Source organism: Agelaius phoeniceus, chromosome 31, assembly GCF_051311805.1.
Source record: "Agelaius phoeniceus isolate bAgePho1 chromosome 31, bAgePho1.hap1, whole genome shotgun sequence".
Lineage (NCBI taxonomy): Eukaryota > Metazoa > Chordata > Aves > Passeriformes > Icteridae > Agelaius > Agelaius phoeniceus.
The window spans coordinates 492,121-507,771 of NC_135295.1; the positions used below are offsets into that span (position 1 = coordinate 492,121).

Consider the following 15,651-nt stretch of genomic DNA (forward strand, 5'->3'; position numbering starts at 1 on the left):
GGGATCCATTGGAATTCTGTGGGAAATCCCTGGAGGATCCATGGGAATTCTGTGGGAAATCCTGGAGGATCCATGGGAATTCAGTGGGAAATCCCTGGGGGATCCATGGGAATTCTGTGGGAAATCCCTGGAGGATCCATGGGAATTCAGTGGGAAATCCCTGGGGATCCATGGGAATTCTGTGGGAAATCCCTGGAGGATCCATGGGAATTCAGTGGAAATCCCTGGGGGATCCATGGAATTCTGTGGGAAATCCCTGGGGGATCCATTGGAATTCAGTGGGAAATCCCTGGGGGATCCATGGGAATCCGTGGGAAATCCATGGGAATCCCCTCACGCTTCAATCCCTGTCCCGGGGTGATTCCAGAAGGATTTTCTGCTTTTCCCCCCATTCCTGGGGTTTCCCCCCACTCCTCTCCTTGCCCCTGATTTTCCTTCATTCCTGGATTTTCCCCTGGATTCTCCCCTGGATTCTCCCTCATTCCCTGGATTTTCCCCTGGATTTTCCCTGGATTCTCCCTCATTCCCTGGATTTTCCCCTGGATTTTCCCCTGGATTCTCCCTCATTCCCTGTCATCCTTCCCCCCATTCCAGGCCATTTTTCCCTGGATCCTCCTCATTCCCAGCCCTTTTTCCTGGATTTCCCCCCCTATTCCTGGTCCTTTTCCCCTGGAATCTCCCTCCCTTTCCTGGCCATTTTTCCCTGCATTCCCTCTATTTCCTGTCTTTTTTCTTCTCTGGATTTCTCCCATTCCCTGCCAATTCCCCCCCCCCATTCCAGGCTGTTTTCCCCTGGATTTTTCCCCTTTTTTCCCTGGATTTTTCCCTGGATCCTCCTCATTCCCAGCCCTTTTTCCCTGGATTTCCCCCCCCTATTCCTGGTCCTTTTCCCCTGGATTCTCTTCCCCATTCCCTGTCATCCTTCCCCTCATTCCAGGCCATTTTCCCCTGGATTCTCCCTCATCCCTGGATTTTCCCTGGATTCTCCCTCATTCCCTGGATTTTCCCTGGATTTTCCCCTGGATTTTCCCCTGGATTTTCCCTCATTCCCTGGATTTTCCCCTGGATTTTCCCTGGATTTTCCCCTGGATTTTCCCCTGATTTTGCCCTGATTTCCCTGGTTTTCCCCTGGATTTTCCCTGGATTTTCCTGGATTTCCCCCTGGATTCTCCCCTGGATTTTCCCCTGGATTTTCCCTGGATTTTCCCCTGGATTTTCCTTCATTCCCTGATTTTTCCCTGGATTTTCCCCTGGATTTTTCCCCATTCCCTGGATTTTCCCCTGGATTTTCCCCTGGATTTTTCCCTGGATTTTCCCCTGGATTTTCCTTCATTCCCTGGATTTTCCCCTGGATTTTCCCTGGATTTTCCCCTGATTTTCCCCTGGATTCTCCCTCATTCCCTGGATTTTTCCCTGGATTTTTCCCTGGATTTTCCCTGGATTTTCCCCCATTCCTGGCCATTTTCCCCTGGATTTTTCCCTGGATTTTCCCTGGATTCTCCCTCATTCCCTGGATTTTCCCTGGATTTTCCCCTGGATTTTCCCTGGATTCTCCCTCATTCCCTGGATTTTCCCTGGATTCTCCCTCATTCCCTGGATTTTCCAGGGCCATGACCGGGGTGTGAACTGGGCCGCCTTCCACCCCTCCATGCCCCTCATCGTGTCCGGGGCCGACGACCGCCAGGTCAAGATCTGGAGGATGAACGGTGAGGAAAAAACGGGAAAAAATGGGAAAAAAGGGGAAAAAATGGGGAAAAAACAGGGAATAAAATGGGAAAAAATGGGGAAAAAATGGGGAAAAAATGGGGAAAAAACCAGGGAAATGGAAAAAAAAAATGGGGAAAAAAATGGGGAAAAAACCGGGGGAAAAATGGGGAAAAAATGGGAAAAAAACCGGGAATAAAATGGGAAAAAAATGGGAAAAATTGGGGAAAAAACCGGGAATAAAATGGGAAAAAAAACAGGGAAAAATGGGGAAAAAAAAACGGGGAAAAAAAAGGAAAAATGGGAAAAAACTGGGAATAAAATGGGGAAAAACCGGGGAAAAAAATGGGAAAAAAACCGAGGGAAAAACTGGAAAAAAAAAACGAGGAAAAAAATGGGAATAAATGGGGAAAAAATAGGAAAAAAACCGAGAAGAAAAAGGGAAAAAAACGAGGAAAAAATGGGAAAAAATGGGAAAAAATCAGAGAAAAAAAAAGGGAAAAAACCAGGAAAAAAATAAGGAAAAAATGGGAAAAAAACCAAGGAAAAAAACAAGAAAGAACCAGGAAAAAACCGAAGAAAAAAAAGGGAAAAAAATGAGGAAAAAAGTGGAAAAAAACCGGGGAAAAATGGGAAAAAAAGAAAAAAAAAGGGAAAAAAAATGGGAAAAACCAGGAAAAAGGCTCGGGATGCTAGAATTCCAAGTCCTGGGTGGTGGCCACATGCTGGGCTGGTTTCTCCCTTTCTCTGCTGTTCTTTTCCCATTTTCCCGTTGTTTCTCCCCATTCCCTGCATTCTCTCCCATTCCATGATTTTTTCCCCATTTCTCCAGGACTTTTCCCCATTTCTCTGGGATTTTTCCCCGTTTCTCTGGGATTTTTTCCCATTTCTCTGGGATTTTTTCCCCATTTTCCCTGGATTTCCCCCTGGATTTCCCAGAATCCAAGGCCTGGAGGTGGCCATGCTCTGGGCTGGTTTCTCCTTTTCTCTGCTGTTCTTTTCCCATTTTCCCGTTGTTTCTCCCCATTCCCCTGCATTCTCTCCCCATTCCATGAATTTTTTCCTATTTCTCTGGATTTTTCCCATTTCTCTGGGATTTTTCCCCATTTTCCTGATTTCCCCTGTTTTTCCAGAATCCAAGCCATGGGTGGTGGCCACTTGTGAGGCTGCTTTCTCCTTTTCTCTGCTGTTTTCTCCCCATTTCCCTGTTGCTTTTCCCATTTCTCTGTGGTTTTTTCCCATTTCTCTGGGATTTTCCCCATTTCTCTGGGATTTTTTCCCCGTTTTCCCTGGATTTCCCCCTGGATTTTCCAGAATCCAATCCATGGGTAGTGGCCACTTGCCAAGCTGCTTTCTCCCTTTCTCTGCTGTTTTTTCCCATTCCCCTGCATTCTCTCCCCATTCCATGAATTTTTCCCATTTCTCCGGGATTTTTTCCCATTTCTCTGGGATTTTTTCCCATTTTCTCCGTGATTTTTCCCCGTTTTCCCCGGATTTCCCCCTGGATTTTTCCAGAATCCAAGGCCTGGGAGGTGGCCATGTGCTGGGCTGGTTTCTCCCTTTCTCTGCTGGTTTTTTCCCATTTTTCCTGTTGTTTCTCCCATTCCCCTGCATTCTCTCCCCATTCCATGAATTTTTTCCATTCCATGAATTTTTTCCCATTTCTCTGGGATTTTTTCCCATTTCTCCGGGATTTTTTCCCATTTCTCTGGGATTTTTTCCCATTTCTCCGTGATTTTCCCCATTTCTCCGGGATTTTTTCCCATTTCTCTGGGATTTTCCCCCTTTTCCCTGGATTTCCCCCGTTTTTCCCAGAATCCAAGGCCTGGGAGGTGGCCACGTGCTGGCTGGTTTCTCCTTTTCTCTGCCTGGTTTTTTCCCATTTCCCCATCATTTCTCCCCATTTCCTTGGTGCCTCTCCTCATTCCACGAATATTTTCCCATTTCTCTGGGATTTTTCCCATTTCTCTGGGATTTTTCCCCCATTTTCCCTGGATTTCCCCCTGGATTTTCCAGAATCCAATCCATGGGTAGTGGCCACATGCTGGGCTGCTTTCTCCCTTTCTCTGCTGTATTTTCCATTCCCCTGCATTCTCTCCCCATTCCACGAATATTTCCCATTTCTCTGGGATTTTTCTCCCATTTCTCTGGGATTTTTTCCCATTTCCTCTGGGATTTTTTCCCATTTCTCTGTGTTTTTTCCCCATTTCTCTGTGTTTTTTTCCCCATTTCTCCGGGATTTTTCCCCATTTCTCCGTGTTTTTTCCCCATTTCTCCGTGATTTTCCCCCGTTTTCCCTGGATTTCCCCCTGGTTTTCCAGAATCCAAGGCCTGGGAGGTGGACACGTGCCGGGGCCACTACAACAACGTTTCCTGCGCCGTTTTCCACCCGCGCCAGGAGCTGATCCTCAGCAATTCGAGGACAAGAGCATCCGGGTGTGGGACATGTCCAAGCGGTCGGTGCCGCCCCCCAGGGTTGGAGGGACCCTCGGGAATTCCCGGGATTGAGGCAATTCCAGGATTTTCCCCTCCCCTCCCCTTCCAGGACCGGAGTCCAAAACGTTCCGGCGCGACCACGACCGGTTCTGGGTGCTGGCGGCGCATCCCAACCTCAACCTGTTCGCTGCTGGTGAGCCCCGGATTCCGGCTGGGAATTCTGAATTCCGGCTGGGAATTCCCAAAACACCCTCAGGAACCCCCAAATTCCGGCTGGGAATTCCCAAATTCCGGCTGGAATTCCAAATTCTGGCTGGGAATTCCAAAACACCCTCAGGAACCCCCAAATTCCGGCTGGGAACCCCTGAATTCCGGCTGGGAATTCCCGAATTCCGGCTGGGAATTCCCGAAACACCCTCAGGAACCCCCGAATTCCGGCTTGGGAATTCCCAAATTCCGGCTGGGAACCCCCAAATTCCGGCTGGGAATTCCCAGATTCCGGCTGGGAACCCCCAAATTCGGCTGGGAATTCCCTAAATTCCGGCTGGGAATTCCTGAATTCCGGCTGGGAATTCCCGAATTCCGGCTGGGAATTCCCAAATTCCGGCTGGGAACCCCTGAATTCCAGCTGGGAATTCCCAAATTCCGGCTGGGAACCCCCGAATTCCGGCTGGGAATTCCTGAAACGCCCTCAGGAACCCCAAATTCCGGCTGGGAACCCCCGAATTCCGCCTGGGAACCCCCAAATTCCAGCTGGGGATCCCCAAATTCCCAGCTGGGAGTCCCCAAATTCCGGCTAGGGATCCCCAAAATTCCATCTGGGAACCCCCGAATTCCGACTGAGAATTCCCAGATTCCGTCTGGGGATCCCCAAATTCCATCTGGGAACCCCCGAATTCCAGCTGGGAATTCCCGGATTCCGGCTGGGGATCCCCGAAACACCCTTAGGAACCCCGAGGTTACAGCTGGGGATCCCCAAATTCCGGCTGGGAACCCCCGAATTCCGGCTGGGAATTCCCAAAATTCCATCTGGGAACCCTTGAATTCCGGCTGGGGAATTCCCGAAACGCCCTCAGGAACCCCCGAATTCCGGCTGGGAATTCCCGGATTCCGGCTGGGGATTCCCGAAACACCCTTAGGAACCCCAAGGTTACAGCTGGGGACCCCCGAATTCCAGCTGGGAACCCCCAAACTCCAGCTGGGAATTCCCAAAATTCCGTCTGGGAACCCCGAATTCCAGCTGAGAATCCCAAAATACCCTTAGGAACCCCAAAGTTACAGCTGGGAGTCCCCAAATTCTGGCTGGGAATCCCAAAATTCCAGGTGGGAACCCCAAAATTCTGGCTGGGAATCCCCAAATTCCGGCTGGGATTACCCTGAAATGCTTCCAGGAGCTCCAGATTCCTCCAGGAACCTGAAATTCCAGGTGTAATTCCTGGTGTTTTTTCTGGAATTCTGGGTGGTTTCCCCCCAGGTTAGCTGCTGCTCCCCCACTCCCATCCCAAATTCCCGGTGTTCTTCCCCAGAACTCCTGCTGTAATTCCTGGTGTCATTCCAGGTGATTTTCCCTGAATTCCCAGTGTGATTTCAGCTGTAATTCCGGGTGTTTTCCCTGGAATTCCCGGTGTAATTCCCCCTGGAATTCCAGGTGTTTTTCCCTGTAACTCCGGGTGTTTTCCCCTGGAATTGCCAGTGTAATTTCTGCTGCTATTCCGGGTGTTTTCCCTGGAATTCTGGGTGTGATTCCTGCTGTAATTCCGGGTGTTTTCCCCTGGAATTCCGGGTGTTTTCCCCTGGAATTCCTGGTGTAATTCCTGCTGCTATTCCGGGTGTTTTCCCTGTAATTCCTGGTGTGATTCCTGCTGTAATTCCGGGTGTTTTCCCCTGGAATTCCGGGTGTGATTCCTGCTGTAACTCTGGGTGTTTTCCCCTGGAATTCTGGGATTTTCCCTGTAATTCCCGGTGTGATTCCCGCTGTAACTCCGGGATTTTTCCCTGTAACTCTGGGTATTTTTCCCCTGTAATTCCCGGTGTGATTCCCGCTGTAATTCCATGATTTTCCCCTGTAATTCCCGCTGTAATTCCGCTGTAATTCCGGGTGTTTTCCCCTGGAATCCGGGTGTTTTTCCCTGGCATTCCTGGTGTTTTTCCCGCTGTAATTCCGGGATTTTCCCCTGGAATTCCCACTGTAATTCCGGGTGTTTTCCCCTCCCAGGGCACGACGGGGGCATGCTGGTGTTCAAGCTGGAGCGGGAGCGGCCGGCGCTGGCCGTGCACGGCAATTCCCTGTTCTACGTCAAGGATCGATTCCTGCGGCAGCTCGACTTCGGCAGCTCCCGCGACGTGGCCGTCATGCAGCTCCGCAGGCACGGGGCACCAAATCCACCCCAAATCTACCCCAAATCCCCAAAATCCATCCCAAATCCATCCTGAAACCCATCCCCAAATCCATCCCAAATCCACCCCAAATCCACCCCAAATCCATCCCAAAATCTGTCCTGAAATCCCTGAAATCTGTCCCAAATCCCTGAAATCCATCCCCAAATCCATCCCAAATCCACCCCAAATCCATCCCCAAATCCATCCCCAAATCCACCCAAATCCACCTGAAACCCACCCCCAAATCCATCCTGAAACCCATCCCCAAATCCACCCCGAATCCATCCTGAAATCCCCAAAATCCATCCCAAATCCACCCCAAATCCACCCCAAAATCCATCCCCAAATCCACCCCAAATCCATCCTGAAACCCATCCCCAAATCCATCCTGAAACCCATCCCCAAATCCACCCCAAATCCACCCCAAAATCCCCAAAATCCATTCCAAATCCATCCCCAAATCCATCCCAAATCCACCCCAAATCCATCCTGAAATCCATCCCAAATCCATCCCAAATCCATCTCAAATCCATCCCAAATCCATCCCAAATCCATCCCAAAATCTACTCCAAATCCACCCCAAATCCACCCAAATCCACCCCAAAATCCCCAAAATCCATCCCCAAATCCATCCCAAATCCATCCTGAAATCCACCCCAAATCCATCCCAAAATCCATCCCCAAATCCATCCTAAAATCCATCCTAAAAATCCCTGAAACCCATCCCCAAATCCACCCCAAAATCCCCGAAACCCATCCCCAAATCCATCCTGAAATCCACCCAAATCCACCCGAAATCCACCCGAAATCCATCCCAAATCCACCCCAAATCCACCCGAAATCCATCCCCAAATCCATCCCCAAATCCACCCCAAAATCCATCCCCAAATCCACCCCAAATCCACCCCAAATCCATCCTGAAATCCACCCCAAATCCATCCTGAAAATCCATCCCAAATTCATCCCAAATCCACCCCAAATCCACCCCGAATCCATCCCAAATCCACCCCGAAATCCATCCCAAATCCATCCCAAATCCATCCTGAAATCCATCCCCAAATCCATCCTGAAATCTCCAAAATCCATCCCCAAATCCACCCAAATCCACCCCAAATCCACCCCAAAATCCATCCCCAAATCCACCCCAAATCCATCCCCAAATCCATCCCAAATCCATCCCCAAATCCATCCCCAAATCCATCCCCAAATCCACCCCAAATCCATCCCCAAATCCATCCTAAAATCCACCCCAAAATCCCCGAAATCCATCCCAAATCCATCCCAAATCCATCCCCAAATCCACCCCAAATCCACCCCAAATCCATCCCCAAATCCATCCTAAAATCCACCCCAAAATCCCCGAAATCCTCCCCAAATCCATCCCCAAATCCATCCTGAAATCCATCCCAAAATCCATCCCCAAATCCATCCCAAACCCCCCAGAATTCCCAAATTCCCCCAAATCCACCCCAAAATTCCCCCAAATCCATCCCAAATTTCCCCAAATCCACCCCAAACCACCCCAGAATTCCCAAATTCCCCCAAATCCACCCCAAACCACCCCCAGAATTCCCAAATTCCCCCAAATCCACCCCAAACCCCCCAGAATTCCCAAATTCCCCCAAATCCACCCCAAACCCCCCAGAATTCCCAAATTCCCCCAATCCATCCCAAACCCCCCCAGAATTCCCAAATTCCCCCAAACCACCCCAGAATCCCAAATTCCCCCAAATCCATCCCAAATTCCCCAAATCCATCCCAAACCCCCAGAATTCCCAAATCCACCCCAAACCCCCCCAGAATTCCCAAATTCCCCCAAACCCCCCCAGAATTCCAAATTCCCCCAAATCCACCCCAACCCCCCCAGAATTCCCAATTCCCCCAAATCCATCCCAAATTCCCCCAATTCCATCCCAACCCCCCCCAGAATTCCCAAATTCCCCCAAATCCACCCAAACCCCCCCAGAATTCCCAAATTCCCCCAAATCCACCCCAAACCACCCCAGAATTCCCAAATTCCCCCAAATCCATCCAAACCACCCAAATTCCCCCAAATCCATCCCAAATTCCCCCAAATCCACCCCAACCCCCCCCAGAATTCCCAAATTCCCCCAAATCCATCCCAAATTCCCCCAAATTCCCCCAAATCCATCCCAAATTCCCCCAATTACCCCCAAATCCATCCCAAATCACCCCAGAATTCCCAAATTCCCCAATTCCATCCCAAATTCCCCCAAATCCACCCCAACCCCCCCAGAATTCCCAAATTCCCCCAAATCCACCCCAAATCCCCCCAGAATTCCCAAATTCCCTCAAATTCCCCCAAATTCCCCAAATCCATCCCAAACCCCCCAGAATTCCCAAATTCCCCCAAATCCATCCCAAACCCCCCAGAATTCCCAATTCCCCCAAATCCATCCCAAACCCCCCCAGAATTCCCAAATTCCCCAAATCCCCCAGAATTCCCAAATTCCACCCAAACCCCCCCAGAATTCCCAAATTCCCCCAAATCCACCCCAAACCCCCCAAATCCATCCAAAATTCCCCAAATCCATCCCAAATTCCCCAAATCCATCCCAAATTCCCCCAGAATTCCCAAATTCCCCCAAATCCACCCAAACCTCCCCAAATCCACCCCAACCCCCCCCAGAATTCCCAAATTCCCCCAAATCCATCCCAAACCTCCCCAAATCCATCCCAAACCCCCCAGAATTCCCAAATTCCCCCAAATCCACCCCAAACCCCCCAGAATTCCCAAATTCCCCCAAACCCCTCCAAATCCATCCCAAATTCCCCCAAATCCATCCAAAATCCCCAGAGTTCCCAAATTCCCCCAAATCCACCCCAAATCCCCCCAGAATTCCCAAATTCCCCCAAATCCATCCCAAATCACCCCAGAATTCCCAAATTCCCCCAAATCCACCCAAACCCCCCAGAATTCCCAAATTCCACCCCAAACCCCCCCAGAATTCCCAAATTCCCCCAAATCCACCCCAACCCCCCCAGAATTCCCAAATTCCCCCAAATTCATCCCAACCCTCAGAGTTCCCAAATTCCCCCAAAACCCCCAGGCTTCCCAAATTCCCCCAAATCCATCCCAAACCCCCCAGAATTCCCAATTCCCCCAAATCCACCCCAAACCCCCCAGAATTCCCAAATTCCCCCAAATTCCCCAAATCCATCCCAAATTCCCCCAATTCCATCCCAAATTCCCCCAAATCCATCCCAAATTCCCTCAAATCCACCCCAAACCCCCCCAGAATTCCCAAATTCCCCCAAATCCATCCCAAACCACCCCAGAATTCCCAAATTCCCCCAAATCCATCCCAAATTCCCCCAAATTCCCCCAAATCCATCCCAAATTCCCCAAATTCCCCAAATCCATCCCAAATTCCCCCAAATCCATCCCGAATTCCCCAAATCCACCCCAAATCACCCCAGAGTTCCAAATTCCCCCAATTCCATCCCAAATTCCCCCAAATCCATCCCAAACCCCCCAGAATTCCCAAATTCCCCCAAATCCATCCCAAATTCCCCAGAATTCCCCAAATTCCCGTTTTCCCTCCCAGCGGTTCCAAGTTCCCGGTGTTCAGCATGAGCTACAACCCAGCTGAGAACTCCGTGCTGCTCTGCACCGTGAGTCCCAAAATCCCCGGGGTTTTGGGGAAAATCCCCAAATCCACGAGCCTGGGGGAAAACCCCTCCAACCCCCTTTGTTCCTCTGAAAAATCCTCAAATTCCACTTTTTTGGGGCAGAAAATCCTCAAATTTCTGTTTTTTTGGGCAGAAAATCCCTCAAATTCCTGGTTTTTTTGGGGAGGAAATCCCTCAAATTCCACTTTTCTGGGGCAGAAAATCCCTCAAATTTCACTTTTTTGGGGCAGAAAATCCCTCAAATTCCACTTTTTTGGGGCAGAAAATCCCTCAAATTCCACGTTTTTGGGGCAGAAAATCCCTCAAATTTCTGGTTTTTTTGGGGCAGAAAATCCCTCAAATTCCTGTTTTTTTGGGGGGAGGAAATCCCTCAAATTCCTGTTTTTTTGGGGCAGAAAATCCCTCAAATTCCTGTTTTTTTGGGGGGAGGAAATCCCTCAAATTTCTGTTTTTTTGAGGCAGAAAATCCCTTGAATTTTTGGTTTTTTAGGGAGGAAATCCCTCAAATTCCACTTTTTTGGGGAAGAAAATCCCTTAAATTCCACTTTTTTGGGGCAGAAAATCCCTCAAATTTCTGTTTTTTTGGGGTAGAAAATCCCTCGAATTCCTGTTTTTTTGGGGGGAGGAAATCCCTCAAATTCCACTTTTTTGGGGCAGAAAATCCCATGAATTCCTGGTTTTTTGGGGGCAGAAAATCCCTCAAATTCCACTTTTTTGGGGCAGAAAATCCCTCAAATTCCACTTTTTTTGGGGACAGAAAATCCCTCAAATTTCTGGATTTTTTGGGGCAGAAAATCCCTCAAATTTCTGGTTTTTTGGGGGGCAGAAAATCCTTCAAATTTCTGGTTTTTGGGGGGGAGGAAATCCCTCAAATTCCTGTTTTTTTGGGGCAGAAAATCCCTCAAATTCTGTTTTTTGGGGGGCAGAAAATCCCTCAAATTCCACTTTTTTGGGGCAGAAAATCCCTCAAATTCCTATTTTCTCTGGGGGAAGAAATCCCTCAAATTTCTGGTTTTTTGGGGCAGAAAATCCCTTGAATTTTTTGGTTTTTTAGGGAGGAAATCCCTCAAATTCCACTTTTTTGGGGAAGAAAATCCCTCAAATTCCACTTTTTTGGGGGGAGGAAATCCCTCGAATTCCTGGTTTTTTGGGGGTAGAAAATCCCTCAAATTCCACTTTTTTGGGGCAGAAAATCCCTCAAATTTCACTTTTTTGGGGCAGAAAATCCCTCAAATTCCTGTTTTTTTGGGGGGGAGGAAATCCCTCAAATTCCACTTTTTTGGGGCAGAAAATCCCTCAAATTCCACTTTTTTGGGGCAAAAAATCCCTCAAATTCCACTTTTTGGGGTAGAAAATCCCTCAAATTCCTGGTTTTTTTGGGGCAAAAAATCCCTCAAATTCCACTTTTTTGGGGTAGAAAATTCCTCGAATTCCTGGTTTTTTTTGGGGCAGAAAATCCCTCAAATTTCTGTTTTTTTGAGGCAGAAAATCCCTCAAATTCCTGTTTTTGGGGGGAGGAAATCCCTCAAATTTCTGTTTTTTTGGGGCAGAAAATCCCTCAAATTCCTATTTTCTCTGGGGGAGGAAATCCCTCAAATTTCTGGTTTTTTGGGGCAGAAAATCCCTTGAATTTTTTGGTTTTTTAGGGAGGAAATCCCTCAAATTCCTGTTTTTTAGTGGGGCAGAAAATCCCTCAAATTTCTGTTTTTTGGGGGGAGGAAATCCCTCAAATTTCTGTTTTTTTTGGGGCAGAAAATCCCTCAAATTTCTGGTTTTTTGGGGCAGAAAATCCCTCGAATTCCTGGTTTTTTGGGGCAGAAAATCCCTCAAAATTCACTTTTTGGGGGGAGGAAGTCCCTCAAATTCCACTTTTTTGGGGCAGAAAATCCCTCAAATTCCACTTTTTTGGGGCAGAAAATCCCTCAAATTTCTGGTTTTTTGGGGGCAGAAAATCCCTCAAATTTCTGTTTTTTTGGGGCAGAAAATCCCTCAAATTTCTGTTTTTAGTGGGGCAGAAAATCCCTCAAATTCTACTTTTTTTTGGGCAGAAAATCCTTCAAATTTCTGTTTTCTCTGGGGGAGGAAATCCCTCAAATTCCTGGTTTTTTTTGGGGCAGAAAATCCCTCAAATTCCACTTTTTTGGGGCAGAAAATCCCTCAAATTCCACTTTTTTGGGGCAGAAAATCCTTCAAATTCCTGGTTTTTTGGGGTAGAAAATCCCTCGAATTCCTGTTTTTTTGAGGCAGAAAATCCCTTGAATTTTTGGTTTTTTAGGGAGGAAATCCCTCAAATTCCACTTTTTTGGGGCAGAAAATCCCTCAAATTTCTGGTTTTTTGGGGCAGAAAATCCCTCAAATTCCTGGTTTTTTTGGGGGCAGAAAATCCCTCAAATTTCTGGTTTTTTGGGGCAGAAAATCCCTCGAATTCCTGTTTTTTTGGGGCAGAAAATCCCTCAAATTTCTGTTTTTGGGGCAGAAAATCCCTCAAATTTCTGGTTTTTTGGGGGGCAGAAAATCCTTCAAATTTCTGGTTTTTGGGGGGGAGGAAATCCCTCAAATTCCTGTTTTTTTTGGGGGAGGAAATCCCTCAAATTCCACTTTTTTGGGGCAGAAAATCCTTCAAATTCCACTTTTTTGGGGGGAGGAAATCCCTCAAATTCCACTTTTTTGGGGCAGAAAATCCCTCAAATTCCTGGTTTTTTGGGGAGAGGAAATCCCTGAAATTCCACTTTTTTGGGGCAGAAAATCCCTCAAATTTCTGGTTTTTTGGGGCAGAAAATCCCTCAAATTCCTGGTTTTTTTTGGGGCAGAAAATCCTTCAAATTTCTGTTTTCTCTGGGGGAGGAAATCCCTCAAATTTCTGGTTTTTTGGGGCAGAAAATCCCTCAAATTTCTGGTTTTTTGGGGCAGAAAATCCCTTGAATTTTTTGGTTTTTTAGGGAGGAAATCCCTCAAATTCCACTTTTTTTGGGGGGAGGAAATCCCTCAAATTCCTGTTTTTTTGGGGGGCAGAAAATCCCTCAAATTCCTGGTTTTTTGGGGCAGAAAATCCCTCAAATTCCTGTTTTTTTGGGGGGGAGGAAATCCCTCAAATTCCACTTTTTTGGGGCAGAAAATCCCTCAAATTTCTGGTTTTTTGGGGCAGAAAATCCCTCAAATTCCACTTTTCTGGGGCAGAAAATCCCTCAAATTCCACTTTCTTGGGGCAGAAAATCCCTCAAATTCTGTTTTTTGGGGGGCAGAAAATCCCTCAAATTCCTGTTTTTTTGGGGCAGAAAATCCCTCAAATTCCACTTTTTGGGGGGAGGAAATCCCTCAAATTCCACTTTTTTTGGGGCAGAAAATCTCTTGAATTTTTTGGTTTTTTAGGGAGGAAATCCCTCAAATTCCACTTTTTTGGGGGGAGGAAATCCCTCAAATTCCTGATTTTTTTTGGGGGAGGAAATCCCTCAAATTCCACTTTTTTGGGGAAGAAAATCCCTCAAATTCCTGATTTTTTGGGGCAGAAAATCCCTCAAATTCCACTTTTTTGGGGCAGAAAATCCCTCAAATTTCTGGTTTTTTGGGGCAGAAAATCCCTCAAATTCCTGGTTTTTTGGGGGGCAGAAAATCCCTCAAATTCCACTTTTTTTGGGCAGAAAATCCCTCAAATTCCACTTTTTTGGGGCAGAAAATCCCTCAAATTCCTGTTTTTGGGGGGAGGAAATCCCTCAAATTCCACTTTTTTGGGGCAGAAAATCCCTCAAATTCCTGGTTTTATGGGGCAGAAAATCCCTCAAATTCCTGTTTTTTTGGGGGGAGGAAATCCCTCAAATTCCACTTTTTTGGGGCAGAAAATCCCTCAAATTCCACTTTTTTGGGGCAAAAAATCCCTCAAATTCCACTTTTTTGGGGCAGAAAATCCCTCAAATTCCGCTTTTTTGGGGCAGAAAATCCCTCAAATTTCTGGTTTTTTGGGGCAGAAAATCCCTCAAATTCCACTTTTTTTGGGGCAGAAAATCCCTCAAATTCCACTTTTTTGGGGGCAGAAAATCCCTCAAATTCCACTTTTTTGGGGCAGAAAATCCTTCAAATTTCTGGTTTTTTGGGGCAGAAAATCCCTCAAATTCCTGTTTTTTTGGGGGTAGAAAATCCCTCAAATTCCTGGTTTTTTGGGGGGGAGGAAATCCCTCAAATTCCACTTTTCTGGGGCAGAAAATCCCTCAAATTCCACTTTTTTGGGGCAAAAAATCCCTCAAATTCCACTTTTTTGGGGCAAAAAATCCCTCAAATTTCTGTTCTTTTGGGGCAGAAAATCCCTCAAATTTCTGTTTTTTTGGGGGGAGGAAATCCCTCAAATTCCACTTTCTTGGGGCAGAAAATCCCTCAAATTCTGTTTTTTGGGGGGCAGAAAATCCCTCAAATTCCTGTTTTTTTGGGGCAGAAAATCCCTCAAATTCCACTTTTTGGGGGGAGGAAATCCCTCAAATTCCACTTTTTTGGGGGCAGAAAATCCCTCAAATTCCTTTTTTTTGGGGCAGAAAATCCCTCAAATTCCTGTTTTCTGTGGGGGAGGAAATCCCTCAAATTCCACTTTTTTGGGGCAGAAAATCCCTCAAATTCCTGTTTTTTTGGGGCAGAAAATCCCTCAAATTTCTGGTTTTTTGGGGGGAGGAAATCCCTCAAATTCCACTTTTTTGGGGCAGAAAATCTCTTGAATTTTTTGGTTTTTTAGGGAGGAAATCCCTCAAATTCCACTTTTTTTGGGGGGAGGGGAAAAATCCCTCAAATCCCTGATTTTTTGGGGGAAAAATGCCTCAAACCCCTGAATTGTTTTTTTTTGGGAAAAATGCCTTAAACCCCTGATTTTTTTTTGGGAAGAAAAATCCCTCAAACCCCTGATTCTTTTGGGGGGAAAATGCCTTAAACCCCTGATTTTTTTTTGGGAAAAATCCCTCAAACCCCTGATTTTTTTGGGGGAAAAAAAATGCCTCAAACCCCTGATTTTTTGGGGAGGAGAAAATGCTTCAAATCCCTGATTTTTTTTTGGGGAAAAATCCCTCAAACCCCTGATTTGGGGGGAAAAATGCCTCAAACCCCTGATTTTTTTTTTTGGGAAAAATGCCTCAAATCCCTGATTTTTTGGGAAAAAATGCTTCAAATCCCTGATTTTGGGGAAAAAATGCCTCAAACCCCTGATTTTTTTGGGGAGGAATAATGCCTCAAACCCCAGATTTTTTTTGGGGGAAAATGCCTCAAATTCCTGATTTTTTGGGGGGAAAAATCCCTCAAACCCCTGATTTTTTTTTGGGAAAAATGCCTCAAACCCCTGATTTTGGGGGAAAAATGCCTCAAACCCCTGATTTTTTTTTGGGAAAAATCCCTCAAACCCCTGATTTTGGGGGAAAAATGCCTCAAACCCCTGATTTTTTTTTTGGGAAAAATGCCTCAAACCCCTGATTTTTTTTGGGAGAAATGCCTTAAATCCCTGATTTTTTG

At 46.8% G+C, this 15,651-nt stretch overlaps 1 protein-coding gene across 1 annotated transcript in view; it reads left to right on the forward strand.

Annotated features, from left to right (window-relative positions):
• COPA (coat protein complex I subunit alpha) overlaps positions 1-15,651 on the forward strand; it is a 54,194-nt gene that overhangs the window by 14,362 nt on the left and 24,181 nt on the right. The window contains 5 exon segments of the mRNA XM_077191875.1: positions 1,607-1,706; positions 4,026-4,160; positions 4,250-4,333; positions 6,356-6,506; positions 10,089-10,155. Coding sequence (XP_077047990.1) covers positions 1,607-1,706; positions 4,026-4,160; positions 4,250-4,333; positions 6,356-6,506; positions 10,089-10,155 — 537 coding nt within the window.